At 45.6% G+C, this 21617-nt stretch overlaps 1 protein-coding gene across 2 annotated transcripts in view; it reads right to left on the bottom strand.

Moving 5' to 3' along the window:
• The window catches only part of LOC147607866 (putative GTP-binding protein OBGC2), a 91894-nt gene extending 72210 nt beyond the window's left edge, over positions 1-19684 (bottom strand). For both annotated transcript variants that reach the window (XM_086789698.1, XM_086789697.1), the window contains exons 1-4: positions 19488-19684; positions 8983-9426; positions 8465-8559; positions 8195-8281 (exon numbers count right to left, since the gene is read on the bottom strand). In XM_086789698.1, the coding sequence (XP_086645824.1) occupies positions 8195-8281; positions 8465-8559; positions 8983-9426; positions 19488-19638 (777 nt within the window). In that variant the 5' untranslated portion in view covers positions 19639-19684. The remainder of the gene's footprint in view (positions 1-8194; positions 8282-8464; positions 8560-8982; positions 9427-19487) is intronic.
• Between the last annotated feature and the right edge of the window lie 1933 nt (positions 19685-21617).

Raw genomic sequence — 21617 nt, forward strand, 5'->3', positions numbered from 1 at the left:
CGACTAAGCGCATCTGCAATACTATTCATGGACCCTTTCCGATAACGGATCTCAAAATCAAAATCTTGCATTAACTCCGCCCAACGAGCTTTCCTGCCTCTCAAATCATCCGCATCACACACATACTTGATTGACTGATGATCAGTCAATACCACAAACTTGGAGCCATATAAATAATGTCTCCAAACCTTGAGAGCATGAGTTACAGCATAAAGCTCCTTCTCAAGGGTTGGCCAACGAGATTGAGTGTCGTCTAGCTTTTTACTTTCAAAAGCAACCGGTCTACCATCTTGAAATAGAGTAGCCCCGATAGCATAAATCAGCAAGTACTCCTCTCAAGCTGTGCACAGCAAGAAGAAAGGGAGGGAGGGTGGGAAAGAAGCTCTCTCCAAGATGTCGTTCCCTGTCCTCAACACCTGGAAGAGAGCTTCAGCAATCAAAAAAATCAGCAATCTTTGCTTCTATGCTGAAATCTACAGAAAACGCAACAAATTGTCGAAGCCTCTGCTCCAAAACAAAAAAACGCAGCTTTCTTCTGCTCTCACAAGTCAGCGTTTTTCTCTGATACCATGAAAGAAAGTGAAGCAAATATAAAGCACAGATGTAGGCCCACGTACAAGGCCTGTAAATGCTGGAAAATGATGTTTATTGCTGAAATCTGAGCACGAGGGAAGCCCATAGGTGCTATACAATGATGAGAAGCAATAGCAAATGCTAATGACCTCAACTGAATGCTGAAAAATGAGATGAACTGAGGGAAAGGGAGACAGCCCTTATATACTACCTCACGATGCTGGTCGGCCAGCTGTGGGCAGGCCGACAGCATAGCTGTAGCATAAAATGCTACATAAAATGCCTAAAAATACCAAAAAATGGTTTTTTTTAAAATGCTAAATAATCTCTACTAAGATATGCCAATGTAGGGCCTCATAAATGGCCAATACAAGCATGAAAAAGATGATGTAGACCCTCTGGAGATGATAGAATCCAACATGATCTTGCTGATTCACAGATGTGTGCAAATGATCTTGTTGATTCACAACTTCACGATGCATACCAAAGATTCCTACAGCCCTCTACTTGCAATCGAACAAGAGAAGCTCTTGCTGATCCACCACTGTGTCCTTGCTACCTTGCAGACTCTTGCTGATCCACCACTGTGTCCTTGCTACCTTGCAGACTCTGACAAATGGATCCTCTTGATCTTTGAATGATGATTCTAATGAATGCCTAATGAGCCTATCTATAGGGAAAAGGTATGAATTCATCATCAAGTCGCTTTTTGCTATTTTTCCCACAAAGCATTGTCCAAAAAGTCATATTTTGTGTCCAAACTATGCCCAAAAGGTATCCCAACCATTGGGCTATGTCGTGGGCACTTTCGGTAGGGCCGCAAAATCTGCTCTAAATCTACCCGTAAAACTGCCCATATATTTGCTAATGAGAATATACATGTCTATGAGCATCGAGATTAACGGATGCACATGACATCCCCTCCTACTAAGCTTGGAGCACTGGGATAATCCATACAGTTTTGCTACAATCCGTTCCGGTCCAATTGAAGACTGCACTTCATATCCATCCTCAATCCCCACACTCTCTAACTTGGTCTTCAAGTTATCTAGCTCGGTCTCTGGATCTTCTGAATTAGCATGTAGTCTCTTCCTCCTCCTCACAAGATTCAGAGAGATTTTCTGGAAGCTCCTCTAAAACTGTCGAGACAACCTCATCCTCCTCCAAATAGAATTTGGAGAGATCCATCTCCTTGGGAACTAAGGGGTTGACCCCATCCTCCAAAGAGGATTTGGTAAGATCCAACAACTTGATCTGCAATTCTCGTTCTCGTTTGGCTTCTAGCTCTAGCTTTGGTCTCGTTTCCGGCTTTGGCACATGCATTCCTGATAATGGCACCTCCTCAGAAACACCTCACACCTCTTTCTGTGATCACGTCTCCCGAGAATTCTTGTCTTAGAAGCTCTCTTTTCATTGCATCAACGCTCTTGGTCACCGGCTGCTTCACAACTTGAGGTGATTCCTCCTTGGCCTTTGTTGATGTTACCATGAGCTGTGCCCATGTTTCCTTGAGGTGTGCCCAACCTTGCTCATACAAAAGTTGGGCTTGGTGCACCTTTTCTTGAAGCTTTACTTGATGTGCTTCTTTGTCACGGTGTTGACGGACCTCTTCTATGAGTTGTTGCATATAATCGGCCATGATTTGTTCGTACTGGGCTTGGCGTTCTTGTTCCCTTTTGTATTGTTCTTCATTCTCCCGTCTCCAACGACTTTGCATAGTCTCATACTTGCATCGTAACTCTTCTTTCCAAGCATCATTGCTCTCCATCAAGATAAGGTTTTGGTGGAGGGAGTAGCAAAAAAAGTCTGGTAAGTATCTAGCCCTACAATACATCAGTAGGGAGCATCCGAAAGCAGCAACTAGGGAGAGTGGGAAGCTAATGCTACTAGTCAAAATGGGGTACATGAGTACATGGATACATGAATACATGAATATGGGGGAGTACAAAAGTGACAGTGAGTACAACAGTATATGGCTGGAGTGGTAATCATCCTAGGAGCTCTAGCATGGGTCTGCCTGGATATCTGCCATAGTGAGATGCCTGGTCAGACGAGCCCGATGCTCTAGCGATGTCCTCCTAGTGTCCAACTGAATGAGGTCCTGTCTGATGACTCTACTAATCTCAGAATGTGTCAAGGTGAGAGAGGGTGCCTCCAGAGAGTACTGGAAGGGTGGAAGTCTGTCTAAACTGAACCCATGGAGCTCAAACCAGGATGCTATCTGCGCATACCAACATGAAGTGTCTCCCTCCATGGCTAGCTGATGAGAGGACTCTAAAGCAAGTCGTGCATACCGGTGTCAGGGAAGCTCCCAGGTGCTCCCATCTCGGCTCTGATAATCTCATGGGGTACCGAGGCCTTAGCCCAAATCATCCTGGAGATCATGGACACAAGTGGTCTCTCCATCGATCTCCATCCATCGTATGTGCGTCCTGATCGATTGTGACGATCTAGGCTAGGCCCCCAGATCTGTACTCCATATAGCATCGCCGATGTGACCAGCGTGTCAAAAAGCCACAACTTAGTGCATGGCTCCTGAAACTATACCTGTGAGCACATCCTCTCTAGACCTCCTAGTGCTGCATATCCTCCAGTCACTCTAGCCTCTGCTGCCCCCCTCATGGAAAATGTGGGCCCAGTGAACACCAGTCCAAGATATGTGTATGAGTCAACATACTCCACTGTCTCTTGCCCATATGTGAAAATAGGCGCTGATCTCCAGACCCACTGAGAGAGAAGCTGTATAAAATTCTCCTATATACATTGAAGATCCGGTACAGAAAAGATACAAGAATGTGGGGGGGCAAGGCCCACTATATATGTGGGCTGGGGCTGCAGTTGGCCCAGTCTAAAACAGGTGTCGACAGCCCCAAGGCATACCCACGACTGGAAAACATCCAATCGGCCAGCATACCCAAGTTGGCCAGATAAAGAAAATGGGCCCCCCTCCTAAGCACCCAAACAAACAGGCCGACAGGGAAAACTCAGCACCCCCACGACTAGAAAATCTGGGAAAAATGGAACATGAGGAAAAAATGGAGAAACACCTACACGGGTGGGCACACCCACAACAATGGCCCTAATGTATAATATATAGGGACAAGAGATGACTGCTAACACCCCCTCTTAGCTCCTGGATGTGGAACCTGTTAGAAGTCATCTCCTGTCTAGATTTATACACCAGGGCCTTTGTTGTGGGTGTGCCCGCCCTTATGAGGTGTTTTATCATTTTTCCTCACTCCCCGCATTTTTCCCCTATTTTTCCCATTTTTCTGTGGCTTGGGAGGCAGCCCTGAGTTGGCAGGAGGATCCATTTGCTGGCCGACTACATCAGATGTGTGTACTGGAGTTGGCCGACTGTACTTGATGCAGTCGTGGACCCTCAGAGCTGGCCGACTGGCTGCATGCTGCTGGCCGACTGTAGATGCAGTCGTGGAGCCTTTTTCAACAGGCCGACTGCACATGTGGGGTTATATAAATAGGCCCCCACCCCCATACCACTCATTGTATCATACCGGGATCTTCTTGTGTATATCAGAGCAGAGTTACACGCCTACATCTCTCTCTCTCTTGTGCTGTTTTTATTCTGCATGCGTTTTCCTCGTGTGTCCCAGATTTGGTCATCATCTCCGCTGCGTATTCTAACATGGTATCAGAGCCCTAGGCTCTAGATAGGTCTTGGGATTTGTGTGAGCAAGAGGGGGACTGTTTTGTGGCTGATTGTTTGGTGGACTGTTTTGGACTATTCGGGAAGAGGAGAAGCAAGAGGACGGCGGGCTGATTTGCTGGACAGCCACTTGCAGGTTTTAGTTCTTCTTTGTTCCCACCGACCCACCCTATTCAGAGTACATCCCCGCAATGGCAGATCTGTTTGAGATGGCCGAGAGACATGTGAAGATCCCGACACTCCCCACGTTCCCGGTGGACCGTTAGTTGGACGGGAGTAACTACGGCATATGGAAGGTTATGATGGAATCTGTTCTGGAGTCTTACGACCTCGCTGATTTCGTCGTTGTTGGTGTTCCACGGTCGGAAGTAGAGGAAGGGGAGTTACCGTCAACCCGAAAGGACCGGGAGGCTCAGACACAGATGTGGGATCGTGTCAACGCCAGGGTCCGTTCGTTTATTTTCCTCAACTGCACACCACAGGTAATCAATCATGTAAAGCATATGACGCTGGCCAGAGGTATATGGCAGCATTTGGCCTCACTTTACAACAGGGTATCATGAAGAGGATTTCCTTGGAAGTACAGATGCGGGTTATGAGCCCTGCAAAGTCGTCGACGATGCGGGAGCATATTAACAAGCTGCAGGCTCTTCAGCAGGAAGTTCTTCAGGCTGGGAAGGAGATATCGTCAGAGGACATGGCCACAACGTTGCTGTCGCACTTGCCCTCTTCGTACTCAGCATTTTACTCGTCGTTGATTACTAGTGGCAGGCTCAATACCATCACGTGGGAGGAGCTTGTCCCCATGGTCCTGGACCAGGAGGAACGATTCACGAACCCTCCTCAGGGTGGAGGTTCGGAGGCCTTAACTGGCCAACAGTCGAAAGGCCGTAACTCAGGCAAATCGGAGAAGTCTTCTGAGAAGAAGTCCGACGCTGACCGCGAGAAACTGAAGGCAGAGAGGACCTGTAATGATTGTGGCGAGAAAGGCCACTATTGGAGGCAATGTCCCAAGCGGAAGACCAATAAGGGTGAAGATTCCTCAGCAGCAATCATGAAGACTCCGGCTTTTGTGCACCTGGAGGTGATGGACACCGATGTTTCATTTTCTTCAGGCAAGGAGGAGATTGGAGGACTCTCCGCAACGGATACTCGCGGGAGTGGATTCTCAATAGTGGTGCTTCCAGGCACATGACTCCTTCCCGCTCCGGTTTACAAAATCTCTGCAGGCTTTCTGGTCATATTCTTACTGGGGATACGTCCACTATCCCGGTTCACAGTGAGGGCAGAATGGAGATAGTTCCCGATGGCAGAAGGGGGAAGCATTCCTCCCAAGTGTTGTATGTTCCGGCACTTGGTTTTCATCTGTTGTCAGTGCATCAGGTTTGCAAGACTGGCGTACGGGTGGAGTTTGATGAGCATTTTGTTGCTCTCCGGGACAAAGCAACAGGCCAAGTGGTTTGGGAAGGCAGAGTGGAGAATGGAGTTTACAAGCTTTCCGCACTCTCTCTCCCAGGTCCTCAGGTTTGTGATGAGTGGCAGTCTGGTAATGGCCACTTAAGTGTGGATACGCTGCAGGTGCGGGCTTTCCAGGACCAGATGGTGGATAGCTTGCCAGAAGATGGCAGCAGTTGGCAGGAACTTTCCAGTACTGATGTTGGTAGTTCTTGTGTTCGTCAGTCAGAGGAAGCTGAACAGGTCACTTATGCTCTGATGTCTCGTCGTGTTCGGGACAAAGAACCTCCAGTAGATGAGGATGTTCTTTCCACGGGGACCTTTCGGAAAGCCAGGCAGGTGGCAGGTGATTACTTGCAGAAGGAGGTGGTTTCTCCAAGCTTTGTGGTTCCGGATTCAGAGGGGGTGGTTGACAGGTTTCAGAAGGCCTTGTGTGGTCTTCATCAGGTTTCCAGGACTTGTTTTTGCACCGTAACAAGTGTTGATCCTTGTGAGCAGTGTGCTGTCTCTGTGACTCAGAAGCTGTATGGTTCATTGATCTGGTTGATGGACACCAGATTGGACGGGAGCTTCCTGATGAGGCAGTTGAGCTCATGGTTGCGGATGACTCTTTGGGAGGCAGGATTGCGTTTCTTGTGGTTTCTGCGGCATGCGAAGGATCAAGGACTCTTGTACATAGGAGGGGGATTGTTGGATGGAGTCTGACTCCACGGTTGGAGTGACTCGGTTTGGGGAGGAGATCCGGACACGAGGAACTCTACTTCAGGCCCAGGAGCAGTTTTACGGAGCAGTAGGAGACGGTCATCTTTTGCCTTGTCGAGAACAAAGGCAGAGTACCGGGCTATTTGTGATGCTGCTTGTGAGGTGGTGAGGATGCAGAGGTTGCATTGCAGGTTTGGGCTTCCACTGGAGGAACCCATGGTCATCCAGAGGCACTTTGTTCGTGAACAGATCGTTACTAATGACCTCTTGCTAGAGTTCTGTTCGACAGAGGACAGTACAGTGGACCTCTTCACGAAGTCGCTATCTCAGGACTTGCTCAGGCGGCACCCCAGCTCCCTGTGGTTGGTTTCACATCCAGGAGCTGAGAGGGGGTGTTAGAAGTCATCTCCTGTCTAGATTTATACACCAGGGCCTTTGTTGTGGGTGTGCCCGCCCTTATGAGGTGTTTTATCATTTTTCCTCACTCCCCTCCCATTTTTCTGTGGCTTGGGAGGCAGCCCTGAGTTGGCAGGAGGATCCATTTGCTGGCCGACTACATCAGATGTGTGTACTGGAGCTGGCCGACTATACTTGCTGCAGTCGTGGACCCTCAGAGCTGGCCGACTGGCTGCATGCTGCTGGCCGACTGTAGATGCAGTCGTGGAGCCTTTTTCAGCAGGCCGACTGCACATGTGGGGGCATATAAATAGGCCCCCACCCCCATACCACTCATTGTATCATACCGGGATCTTCTTGTGTATATCATAGCAGAGTTACACGCCTACATCTCTCTCTCTCTTGTGCTGTTTTTATTCTGCATGCGTTTTGCTCGTGTCCCAGATCTGGTCATCATCTCCGCTGCGTATTCTGACAGAACCAACCCCAGTGAGCTGGAGTGCTGACGGAGCATCTGCTGATCGTGAAGAGGTCCGCCGCACTGTCCTCCATCGAACAATAAATAAGCAAGATGTCACCAACCAAAATCTTCTCACGAACAAAGTGATATTGTATCTCTATGTGCATGCTTGGTCTAGGCATGGCAGCAAGTACAATGGCTGGTACAATAGGTACAATGGCTGGTGCAAGTACAAGGGCTGGTACAAAAAGTACAAGGGCTAGTGGCTGGAAATCATAATAAAATGATTAAATACCCTCCACGAGCAGCCAACACTCCCCCAAAATCTTTTCTAGGGTTTTAGCTCATTAGAGGGTCGCTATCTATTTTTCTAGGGTTTTAGCTCATTAGAGGGTCGCAATCTATTTTTCCAGAACAAAAAAACATCATCAAGCTCTTGACTTATCAAAAACAACTTTGCAGTATCTAAACCTTGGCATTTAGGCAGTCAGGACTCGCAATTCTCACATCTCTAGACAACAACAGCACAAGTTAACATAGGCTCAAAAGATGGAATAACACCATACCCAGCTTGATTAGTTGAGCACAAAGCACCAAAAAACATCTCGCAAACTCAATTACACAGCAGATTAGGAATCTTCAGCAGGCCAGAGAGACTGGATGCATAGAATCAGCTGACAGGCACAACCATATATTGGCAAAAATGCCTTTCCTGACAGACAAACCTTAAATGTACATTGGCGTTGGAAGAGAACGTCACCATTACATGGGAACACAATGCCCAATATTTAGGCTGCCAGGTACTGTTGCACCACACACACACATCCAGAACGCAAATCCTTCGACTGAATCTAGTGTTCCTATTGCTTTCTAGCTTTGGTGGAGTTATCTGTAGTTTCACATAAGGCTATTTACAAATTTTAAAGGTGCATTTCATGTACCTTATCATCTGGATCCTTCATGGTCGGAGCATTTATAGACGGCTTGAGATGGCCTTTGTTCCCTTTTGGAATCTCCAGCATACTTATCTGTAAAGAATAACCAGTATCCATAGCCCATCAACTAAAGATCATACTTTCAATAAAGTCCTGTCACAGAAAATCATCAGCCATGTATTTTGGACATAAGCAGAAATGGAAATTGCCTCCAAGGTCAATAAAGTCCTGTCACTATAAAAAGAGTGTCAATATGACATCAGTGTTCTGCCTTACCCCACCTCTTCCTCCTCTAGCGACAAGAACTTTGTCACCTGGCCGCACAAGATCAGCTAAGAATTTCCCTCCTCTCTTGCGTTTCACCACAGTCCCTGCCACGTCAACCCTAGAAAGGTTAACACTCACAACCGAAGCTTATCCTGAGCAACTTTTTATCCATATATCTGTGTGTGTGTGTGTGTGTGCGCGCGCGTGTTGGAAAAGAAAAGAGGGCCAGGTGGGGGGTGGGGGAGGTGTTTATACACACACGCACGCATGCATGCAATATATATATATATACAAAGTGCACACTGCGGGTGTAGGCTGGGTAGGGTTTTAAAGTCAGGTTCCTGCCCTGGGAACCATCACCAGCAGGCTACATGCCCACGGGCATCCTTTAACAATCAATACCACCACCACACTAGAAAATGACGATGAATCTGGCCACAAGCTCAAGTTTGACAAGTTCCATAAAGCTCATAAGTTAGGGTTTCTGCAATTAAACATCACTTCAATCAAAAATGAATAGTCCATACCAACAGGAACAGCAATGCGCAATGTTGGAGCAGAAGAGCCGTCTTCAATAAAAGATGTGAGATAACCCATAGCATCTACATTGCCTCCTCGTTTTGCATAGTACCTTTTCTTCTTGTGATATTCCAAGAGAGTGTTCTCGCTATCACTAGCGCAGATAACCACGTCACCACCATGACCACCCATGGGCAGAATCACAGTTCCATCAGCCTCTTTTTTCATTTTTCTTTGTTTATGGTATAGATCTTTATCCATCTTTTTTGCAGGACCTTTAATGGTAGTGCGTGGCAAGCTAAGGACAGCTCCATGCCCTCCATCCCCAGAGCGCACAGTTATAACAACTTGATCAAAATGTTTGTGGGGCTCCCTGTCTACATTGGGCAAAGCTTCAGTGTCGGACTGCATAAGCTGAGTAAGTGCACTGTGAGTACTTGTTTGCCATCTGTCTGCCTTCATCCAAACAGCATGAATTTAATATAAGCACCACTTTAAATCAGCTCGTCTTCAATGATAACAACATGACAAAGCACAAAAATACAAATTAGTTTTGAATTCAGTCAACAAATAAAGCCAGGCAGGCAGACAAAGTAATTTAGGGCAACAAGATTCAGTTATTAAGCCAAACAAATACATATGGATAGGCTAGGTAAAAACAAGTTAGGCCAGCGCTTTCACACAAATTAGAATGCCTATCCTCGTTAAGTGTTTGAAACTTTGATGTCAAGCGAGCACTAACCTGGAAATACTGCCATGTATGATTGATCCTATCAAAGGAGCCTTCTTCCATGAAATTCACAAGGTAGAAACCTAACACTCACTCTTTTTTGAGATAGGTTGAAAGGTTTTCCACTATGTGCACCTAGGATTGGATACTTAGGACAATCCTAGGCAGGTGAGGGGTGAGGGGTCACAACCTCTTTTTAATGAAGAGTACGTAACCCAATTGCATTTGAGAAGCCAACAGGGGTGTAGTCCAGCAATGAGAGCTTGTGAGCCATGGAGGGAAGGTCCCTGATTCAACTCCCTGCAGACCCCCATTGTAATGTCTTCAGGCGAGAAGAGCAACTCATCTCTAGGCGGGTACCAAATTGTGACTACAGAAGAATTTACTCTATGGAAGGATGGGATGAGAAGGATAGGGTGGGGCAGGGTCATAGTTACCGGGTGTTTCATAAGCATTTCGTACCTTTTCCAGACCACCTTTTTTTTTTGTGGGTTGGGGGGGGGTACACAAGTTTCAAAAAAAAACTGTATGTGCATGATTTACTACTAGACAACTTGAAAAATGTAGAACATTCAAAATGCTCATGAATCACACTAAAAACATGAATAGATTCCAAATTCTGCCTGTATGGGGGGCATGGGCCTGGACACTGCAGACTCCAGCCTGCATCCTCATTTCAATAACCAATTGCATGACTCATTATCTAGATTCTAGATTTCAAAATTAAGAACTCGTTCATGATTCAAACTTGCAGGAGAGATACGTATGTGTGCCACACTTCTCTACAGGTACATTTTTTTGGGGGGCCTACAGGATCGCTTTCAAGATAAGGGCCAAAACTCGTTTTTCTGTCTGTCAAAATGAGCTTTCAAACGTATGAAAACTTTCATACTTGGGAAGAGGTATGAAACACGTTTTATGGCAACTATAGACCATGGGGTGGGGTGGAGTGGGGTGGGGTGGAAGGTTTTCCACTATCCTACCCCACGCCTGGAAGGGGCTGACGTTGGTTCTCCTGGTGGAACTAACCGAAAGGTCAGAAACCTTCGAACAACAAATGCTTTTAAGAAATTGGAATGGGTGATAGGATGAGGAATGTGATGAAATGGGATGTTTCCCACTGCACTACTAGACTCCCCTGCACACCTAGAGGGGGCTGAATGTTGGTTCTGCTGAAACTAACCAGAGGTTAGAGACCTTAGAACAAATCATAATTGAAGATGCTTACTCATTTTTGACATACTTGACATGGTCAAGGATTGGCTGAGGATAATTTACCACTGTAAACTCTGAAGGCTTTTTATAGGTGGCTATGTACCACTAGAGAAAACCATCCCAGTCTATTACAGCCCAATGAATATCCTAAACACAAAACACAAGTGATTAGTACAAACCCCCTAAGAGGGGTGCAGGCTATGCTTCGAACCAACCCCAAGCCAAAGGCTAAGGCCTGACCCCCACACATCCATGCTAGTCTGCCCCCCATAGAGGCCTTCAGCATGCCGATCTATGCTCTGCCATACACGTGGCCAAAATCTTGGTCGAACTATGACCAATTGTGAGGTTATGACAAAAAAAAAACCAACTAATAAAGTGCCCACTACTGCTATAAATAACCATCGTGTTATAAATAGCCAATACACAATGCACATGGATTTATTAATAATAACCTTAGCTGCCTGTATTAGCCTGCTTTCTCCTAATCCCAGGCTACCGGAATAGGCCACTAATCCAAAGGATTAGCACTAGGTACGTAGCATTTCCACTCTTAGAAAAAAAATATATCTAAGAAAGAAGATAGGGAAACCTATGCTGTAAACTAGCAACTGTCTCCCAAGTGGAGTCCTCCTCTGTCCTATCTTTCCACTTAATTTTATACTTAGGGATCAACTTATTTCTAAATTGCCTTTTCATGAAATCAATCACCATTTTCGGTTCATATGGAACATAAGACAAGTCCTCAAACTCAACAAGCTCCTAAGAAATTAAATGCTATCCTCAGCTCCCAACATCTCTTTCAATCTACTTACATGAAAGACTCAACTTCCCCTCCTAAGACATTCCCACTCTTGGAAATAAATAGGAGAAACTCAAAATACATCTAACAACTCGCTCCTATCAGAATGCACAGCAGAAATGAAGACAACTACTGTAGAGAGCAATACACAGATGAAGGAGAGAGAGAGAAGCTCTGTGACTCTGCTATATACACCAATAAAATCCAGGAAATATACATAATGGAGTGTGGGGGCAAGGGGCCATTTTATATGGCCCCTGGCTGCTGGTCGGCCAGTCCATAAACAAGCCGACAGCAGGCTGGCTGCTCACGACTGCCACCTGGACCAGTAAATACCTCGTCGGCCAGGTGCATGCAATCAGCCATGACTGCCGAACACAAGTCGGGCACAAAATGTTGGAAATTATCATCCCCAGATGGACTTTCCCATGCATATTCACGCTTGATTCTGGCTCCATATGAAGCCATGCATTGGCATATCTTAGCAAAGATTATTCATCATATTTTCTACCATTTTTTAGGCATTTTATAGCATTTTTTTGCTACAGCCATGCTGTCGGCCTGCTTACAGCTGGCCGACCAACATACTGAGGTAGTATAAAAAGGCAGGCTCCCTTTTTCCCTCAAATCATCTCTCTTTTCAGCTTCTGCAGTGATAGGCAACATCTACGGGACCTCCCTTATGCTGCTCCACGTGATGTACTACCTTTTCTGGTGATATTCAGCAATGATCTTCTTTTCTCCTTTGAGCTTGCTGTCCATATACAGTGTTGTACAGTTCTAGCAGCATTTCTTTGTGGGTATCACAGCATAGTACCCATTCTTTCACAGAAGACACAGTCGGCCAGCACATCTGGGGCAGCCGACAGCCCATACATAGCTCCAGAAAAATAGGGAAAAAATACGAAGAGTGAGGAAAAATGGGAAGACACTAAATACGAGCGGGCACACCCACAACAGAGGCCCTGACATAGTGTACAGACAGGAGATGACTGCTAACACCCCCTCTCAGCTCCTGGATCTGGAACCAACCCCAGTGAGCTGGAGTGCCGCCGGAGCATAGCCTGAGGTAGAGATTTCGTGAAGAGGTCTGCCACATTGTCCTCCGTCGAACAATAAAGAAGCAAGATGTCACCAGCCAAGATCTTCTCACGAACAAAGTGATATTGTGTCTCTATGTGCTTGGTCCGGGCATGGAAGACCGGGTTCTGAGCAATACCGATACAGCTCTGGTTATCGCACTGGATGACTGTGGGCTCCTTCTGTGGAAACCCAATCTCGCCAAGCAACCTCCGTAGCCACACAACCTCGCAAGCAACCCCACAAGCAACCCGGTACTCTGCCTCTGTAGACGACAAGGTAATAGTTGGTTGCCTCTTGTTGCTCCATGAAACAACTCCTAAGCCGAGGGTAAAACTGTAGTCTGATGTAGATCTCCTCATGTCTGGATCTCCTCCCCAATCTGAGTCACTCCAACCTTGGAGTCGAACTCGTTCCTTCGTTTCACCTCCAGTGGTGTAGAAGAGTCCAAGATGCTTCGTACCCTGCAGAGACCACAAGATCCGCAATCCTGCGTCCCAATGAGACTTCAACGGCGTCTGCATAAACGAGCTCAACGGCCCCACAGAAAAGCTCAAGTCCAATTTGGTGTTCAGCAACCAGATCAATGAACCAACCAACTTCCGGTACAGAGAGGCATCAACTGGCTCACAAGGATCATTAACTGTAAGTTTTGTGTTCGGGTCCATCGGTGACATGATAGGCTTGCAGTTCTCCATCCCAAAGGCCTCAAGCAACTCATGGACATACCGTTGCTGAGAGGCAAAGAACCCCCTCTAGGTCTGCCAGATCTCCAATCCCAAGAAGAAGTGGAGTAAGCCTAAATCGGTCATCTCATACTCCTTTGACAAGGCAGCCTTCGTCCCTGTAATGTGCAACATATGACCGCCAGTGAGAATGAGATCATCCACATAAAGGATGATCAACGTGACCATGTCGTGTTCCCGAAAGAGATATAGGTTGGGATCTGCAACCGATCTCTGAAATCCACTCCGTAGAAAGAAGGAATCAATCTTCTGATTCCAAGCCCTGGGAACCTACTTAAGACCATACAAGGCCTTCCGCAACCTGTAAACCATCCCTTTTGTTCCTGGAGCCTCAAAGCCTGGAGGCTGCTCAATATACACCTCATCCTGCAGGTCACCATTAAAGAACGTAGATTTAACATCCATCTGAAATACGGGCCACCGCTGAGAAGAAGCAAGGGCCGGAACGGTCCGAATCGTGGTCATCCTCGCTGTCGGTACAAAGGTATCCTCACAGTCAATGCCAGGCTGCTGAGCATAACTCTTAGCCACAAGTCTCGCTTTGTGTTTGTCCACCGACCCATTTGACGTATACGTGGTCTTAAAGACCCACTTAACACCAATGACAGACCGTTTTCACGGCCTCGAAACCAACTCCCAAGTGTTATTCTTCTCTATGGCATCCAGTTCCACTTGCATGGCTTTCCTCCAAGTATCTTGTGCAAGGGCTTCCTTGACGGAAGTGAGCTCTTTGTCCCGCATGATACGAGACATCAAAGCATAGTTTACCTGTTAAAGCTCCGCTGAATGACTTTTGTCACGAACTCTATGCGATCTTCGAGGTTCGTCCTCTGTGGTCCATTCGGAGGAAAGCTCCATAACACTTGACTCCCAAAGGGTGTCTACCAACCACCTGGATACTCGAACAGAACGCAGAGCCTCCTACTATGCCAAGGCTCATCTCCAGCTGCGGGCTCAACCTCCTCAACTCACTAAGGTTGTCCAACTAGAACAATCGACTGGGAATCATCATCAGAATCAAAAATGGGAGACATCTGGTTTCCTGCCAAAATACGCCTCAAAGGGAGTCATGTTCGGTACTGAAGTCGTCGAAGAACGGTTGAGGATATGGACACCCGTAGCAACAGCCTCTCCCAAAAGTGGACGAGGAAGATCACGATGCTCCAGCATCGTTCTCGCCATCTCCACCACAATCCTATTCTTACGCTCAACTACTCCATTCTCTGACGGTGAACCTGTATTAGCCAGCTCCCGCTTGATGCAATGTTCCGCACAAAACCACACGAATGCATTGGAAGATAAATCTCCTCCTTTGTCAGCCCTAAGAGTCTTTATCTGCAAGCCAGACTCTTTCTCCACAATCACATGCCACTCCTTGAACCGAGCAAAAGCTTGGTCCTTCTGTGAAAGAAAATAAACCCAAGAGAATCTGCTCCAATCATCAACAAGCAACATGAAGTACAAAGAACCTCCCAGGGATGGCGTCTGCATAGGTCCACACGAGTCTGTACAAGTCTGTGTACCAACTCCAAAGGTTTTGAAGCCTGCCTGGAAGCCTGCTTCGGAAAAGATTCCATGTGCTGCTTACCACAAATGCAAGAACTACAGCGTCCTTGCCTGATGCCAGCATCTGGCAAGCACATTCAAGTGGCCAAACCGAAAGTGCCACAAATCACCAATCTGAGAACCTGTTAAAGAGGAGAGTGCTGAGAGTTTGTATATACCATTCTCCACTCCGCCTTCCCAAACAACCTGGCCAATCTCGCGGTCCCATAGAGCAACAGAATGCTCCACAAACTCCACCCGGAAGCCAGTCTTGCAAACCTCATGCACTGACAACAAATGAAAACCAAGTGCGGGGACGTAACGAACACGAGAGGAATGCTTCCCCCCTCTGCCATCGGGAATGATCTCCATCCGGCCCTCACTGTGTCGGTATGGTGGAATTGTCGCCAATGAAAATGCAACCTAACTGCCGTTTCAGATTCTGAAAGAAGTCACGGGAAGGAGTCATGTGCCTAGAAGCACCACTATCAAGAATCCATTCCCGAGTATCCTTGGCGGTGCAGCCAACTGCCTCCTCGCTCGAAGAAGATGAAGCATTCGTGTCCAACATCTCCAAGTGCACAAAGGCTGGAGTCTTTGTAGCTGAAGCTGAAGAATCAACACTCTTCCCAATCCGCTCTTGGGACACTTCCTCCAATAGTAGCCTTTCTCACCACAATCATTACAGGTCCTCTCGGCCTTCAGTTTCTCTCGGTCTGAATTGGGCTTCTTCTCAAAAGACTTCTCCGATGAAGACTTCCCTTTGCCCTTGTTGTTTAAACAACAAGGGCAAAGGGAAGTCTTCATCGGAGAAGCTTTCGATGGTTGGGCGGTCAAGACCTCAAAACCTCCGCCCTGTGGAGGGTTCGTGAATCGCTCTTCCTCGTCCACGACCATGGGCACAAACTCCTCCCATGTAATGGTAGTGAGCCTACCACTGGTGATCAAAGAGAAGTAAAATGCTAAGTACTGAGAGGGAAAGTGTGACAACAACGTTATGGCCATATCCTCTGACGATCTCTTTCCCGGCCTGGAGAACCTCCTGTTGAAGAGCCTACAACTTGTTGATGTGCTCCCGCATCGTTGACGACTTTGCAGAATTCATCACCCGCATCTGAACTTCCAAGGAGATCCTCTTCATGGGTGATACCCTGTTGCAGAGAGAAGCCAAATGCTGCCAAATTCCTCTGGCCAACGTCATATGCTTTATGTGATTGATCACCTATGGTGTGCAATTGAGGAAGATGAAAGAACGGACTCGGGCATTAACACGATCCCATAACTGTGCCTATGCCTCCAGTTCCTTCTGTATAAGATTCCATCATTACCTTCCATATGCCATAGTTGTTCCCGTCAAACTGTCGATCCACCGAGAACACGGGGAGTGTCAAGATCTTCACATGCTTCTCAGCCATCTCAAGCAAATCTACCATCTCAAGGGTTCACAAGGTCTTGTGAAGGGAGGGTGGTTGGGAAAAAGAAGAAGAGGCTGCAAATAAAATGCAAGGTGGCTATCCAACGGTGATGGCCGCCTTCCACCCGATCTCCAAGTCTCGTACAGCCCAAACAGTCTCCAATCAACACCTCAAATTAGCAAACCCTCGACGTCCCACTGTCTCCAAGCTGCAAGCCACCTGGAGCTCTAATACCATGTCAGAATGCATAGCAGAAATGAAGACAATTGCTGTAGACAGCAATACACAAATGAAAGAGAGAGAGAAGCTGTGTAACTCTGCTATATACACCAATAAAATCCCGGAAATATACATAATGGAGTGTGGGGGCAAGGGGCCGTTTTATATGGCCCCTGGCTACTGGTCAACCAGCCCATAAACAAGCCGACAAAAGCCTGGCTGCTCACGACTGCCACCTAGACCAGCAAATACCTAGTCGGCCAGGTGCATGCAGTCGGCCATGACTGTAGGACACAAGTCGGGCACAGAAGACACAGTCGGCCAGCATCTGGGGTAGCCAACAACTCATACACAACTGCAGAAAAATAGGAAAAAAATACGAAGAGTGAGGAAAAATGGGAAGACACTAAATACGGGCGGGCACACCCACAACAGAGGCCCTGACATAGTGTACAGGCAGGAGATGACTGCTAACAGCTCCATCACCTTGGTTCTCCATGTCTTCTCTTTCCAATCATAACTCTTCCATAGAAACTAACTAAATCTGTAGTCATTGTTCCAACTATCTCAGTGGAACTAAAGGCAAACCAACTCGAACCAAAGTCATGAGGAACAAAATTACACAGCAATCCCTCAATCCAACTCCCAAGGAATCAGATAATCTAACATCTCAGAGACAATTGTTGTAACCAATCAAATTATCTATCCAAGCACAACTGTGGAATTGGTCGTTCAGCAGGGCAATTCTTTCTATGGCTATTTGCACCTAGAACTTCATCTTCAAGTTCTAATTCACAAGGGAAACTTGGATTGACACCCATACCAAACATAACCTCTTCAGGATTATCATAGGCAAATCCTAACCGATCAAATGATCTCTCGGTGTTGAGTGTCTAAAAGTATCAAAAAACTTCAAGTCGTGGCCACCTCAGCCTATTGTGTCAAGGTAATCAAGATGCAAGCTAAATCTGCCAACGTCAACACTCTACTGGAACTAGGTCGATCTAGAATAACCCCACCCCAATCAATACCTTGCTACAAAGCCCTCGATATCAGCCATAATAAAAACTGATAATCTGGATAACTGCCACATCAGAGGCGTGGCCCATAAACCATACATCTACCACATCAAAAATGTGGCTAATAAACTAGACATCTACCCTATCAACGACTAGTGCACTCACCCCATGAACTAGGCATCCAGCAATCTTAAGTTCTAGATAACTATCCCATCAGAAGCTAAAACATTTGTCTTAATGGAATGCTGTAAACCTGCACACGTGATACATCCTAGCGTCCCATATCCCAGAGCATTCTGCATATGCAACTTATAAATCCATTGCTCCTCAGCTTGCAAGTCTTCCGAAAGATTACCAAGGGTTGCTAGCAATCTCTTTTGGGATACAAACTGAACCTTCTCGAGATAATAAATCTATTCGAGAAACCTATTGATTTCGATACCAGCAAAATCTGCTCTGAACTTGGTGTTAGCATATATCATCTCCTATTGGTGGCTTTTCTAGAATTTACGGGGGGCATTTCTATGCTCTGGCACTCCCCATATTTTTCCCCTATTTTATGGGGCTTTGATGTGGGTTGCCGCCCACCCTTTTATTGAGTTTTTCACCTATTTTCAAGTCGTGTGGGGGACTAGGATGCAGTCGGCCACTCATATAGAAGTATGTATATGTGATGCCCTCTTCCTCACCCTTGATCATTCTTGATCACTTTTGTGAGCACCCCCAGCCCTTTATTTACGGAGTCCACTCCTACTAGGTATGTAACACAATCAAGTCTAGAGAATGTTCACTCTCCCACGCCATGTACAAGGAACGATGTAGGACCAACATTCCTTGTTAAAAAAAGTGGCATGGCCCATGTAAACCTTCACAATCAAAGTAGAAATACCTTTGCTGACATGACCCCCTTCCCAAGGTGGGATACACACAAAAGTAGTACAAACTTACACGCAAATAGAAGGCCATGGGTGAGGAAGGCATAAAACCAAACACCATCCATTACCATATGATTAATACATTATATAGCATAATTAGCAACCTCCATAACTGGGCACACTGTGAGATTTGTTGGCCTTGTAAAGACTATTAAGGTCATTGTTTTCCACTATTGATAAAGAATCTAATAGCACAATTGATGTGTTAATGTCAATTCGAAGACATCATATATGATAATGAACTGGAGGTGTCAAGCACATAGCCAAGAGGAGGCAAAACTTTATCAAACACATGGATGTCAAAGCTTAACTCCTTTTGTGCAATGTAGAGAAAGTTATGGAGTATGCCCTGGAGGGTATTTAATAGAGTGTAACCTAGAGGGTATTTAATGGAGCATGACCTTGACGAAGTACGGAAACGCCCTTGGAAGTCCATTTTCCAAGGAATGGCGACCTGTGGTGGTCTGGGGAGCTGTTTTTTGGGAAATGGCTGACCATGGGCCATTCCAAACGACTACTACAACACATTGGGAAACAAAAAATCTCTGTATGTGAGCTGATTTTGACATATCGGCAAAGGGGAGAGGTCAACTCAGAGTGATTCTGGGTCTAGCTCTGAATGATTCAGCTGGGCATCTTGTTTATGTGATCTAGAGAACGTTATGGTGCATGCCCGTGCCCTCTTGGGTGTTCTATGAAATGCAAAACATAGGCCATGATAGACTTTACAAATTTTCATGTTGGATGTGTGTATGAGATGATTCATTTGAGAATGAGAACACTAGATGAGAGCGAGGTGTAAGCCACCTGACGAAGTGCTGTCGGTGCGATGCTGTTCTTTGTACTTTGTTGCTCTGCAAGTGAAGAAGAGAAACTGGCTGTTCACGCCATGTAGCTCTGACTGTGCAAAAGACAGCCTCGCTCGTGGTAACGAAAAGGAAGCCGGAACTGCAAGCATGTTGAAGCTGCTCAAACTCAATCCCGTGGATGAGTTTAGAGCCCAGTTTTATGATCTTTAAATGAATTTTTTGGGTCCTCCACAATGACTCACCACAGCCTAATTTTTGTTAATAATTTTTGTTTTATTTAGGATATAGATATGACTTTATGAGGTTTTGGTTGGGTTGGAAAGTTACTCTAGCGCAAGTAGAAATCAGGATAAGTATATTAAAAGTTACTCTAGTGGAAGTAGAAATCACATTTGATAAGAATAAGGATATTAAAAGGTTCAAGATTTTGTCATGCAACACCAGCAGAGGCACTTTAAAGGCTCCAAAACATTTTTCTCAATGATGAAACAATTCATGGCCGCAATACATCCCCTCTCAAGAAAAATGTGTTCTTTCATGGTCCTTGCATAGAATTCTACTTTAAAGCTATTAACACTCATGGTTTAATGGTTGTTGACTACATTGATGTAAGCAAATGTTGGCATTATAGTGGGGTTACCAATCGAGGTTCATGTTTCCCACAACAAAAAGGTTGTGAGTAGCGCTAGTGTCAACTAGAGCTATCCATGTTGTTATGAGGTACCTTGAGGAAATTCTGCTCAAGACAAGTTAGCTTGATGGTTGAGTTGTTTTTTACCATCCCTTAAAGAGCAACTTTATGTACTAAAATTTGCACACTAGCAGCTCTATGCACTTTTCTTTTCTTTTTGGGTGAGCAACACTAGAGGCACAAAGGGAGCTCTAAAGTAGCATATCTTTTCTTCTCAATGATGGAGCAATCCGTGGTGGCTACAATCAATCCCCTTTTGAGCAAAATGTGCTCTCTCATGGTACCTGCATAGAATTCTACTTTGAAGATATTAACACTCATGGTTTAATGGTTGTTGACTACATTGGTGTAAGCAAATGTTGGCATTTGAGTGGAGGTTCATTCATGTTTCCCATAACAAAAGGTTATGACTAGCATTATTGTCGACTAGAGCTAGCTATGTTGCAAAATGAGGTATTTTAAGGGAATTCCACTAAAGACGAGATGGCTTGATGGTTGAGTTATTTTCTACCATTTCTTGAAGGGCAAGTTTGTGTACTGAAATTTGCACACTAAGAGCTCTACGTGCTTATCCTTTTTTTTTGTGAGCTTATACCTCAAGGAGAGGATTGCATTTCTTAGCTTCCATCTACTATTTCTCTTGGAAGAGCATATTGTAAGTTGACGGTCCATAGTAGCATTTCAACTTGCGACCATTAAAATAGGCTTCCATTTTAACTTAGGCTTTCAATTTTAACATCAATATTGTACTTCGATGACTCTAAAGAGACCTAGGCCTCCGTATTCGAGTTTTTATTTGGCATTTTTTATAATGTACATAAGTACCATGTCTCCTTAATGCATGTTTTTATCATTAACTTTTCTATAGGTTTCCAGCTATCATAACATTGGAGTCATTCTTTGTTTAGCTTTTCAAGGGAAATTATTCTTGCGATGAGAGGATTCCCCTTGAGGTTGTCTCTTGGTGTGATTCGAATGCTTAGGACCAAATATTCCATTAACATTACTTTGTTAAGCCCGAAAGAAGGTTGGAAAGGTGTGCTATTAATAACCACCTCGTAAGCCCTTAATGTGGAGGGTAGCTTTTTCTCCCAAACACTTTTACTGGCTTTGATCATCTTATATTACGGCATGGAGTCTTTGTTTGCTAGAAAATACTCTTTCCAGGAAGGGGATTTCTCTTGAGGTTGTCTTTTGTTGTGATTCAAAGGCTTGGGATCACATGTGTTCCATTGGCATTATTATGTTAAGCCTGAATGTAAGTTAGAAAGGTGTGCTATTGATAGCCGCCTTTCCAAGTGGAGGTTATCTTTTGTTGTACTTCAAAGGCTTGTTGGGACCAAATGTGTTCCATTTGCATTACTAAGTTAAGCTTGAATTCAAGTTGGAAACGTGTGCGACTATTGATAACCACCTTGGAAAGGTATGCTACGATTG

The sequence above is a fragment of the Cibotium barometz genome, chromosome 54 (genome assembly GCF_041138505.1).
Source record: "Cibotium barometz isolate CiBa-2024 chromosome 54, ASM4113850v1, whole genome shotgun sequence".
NCBI classification, from domain to species: Eukaryota; Viridiplantae; Streptophyta; class Polypodiopsida; order Cyatheales; family Cibotiaceae; genus Cibotium; species Cibotium barometz.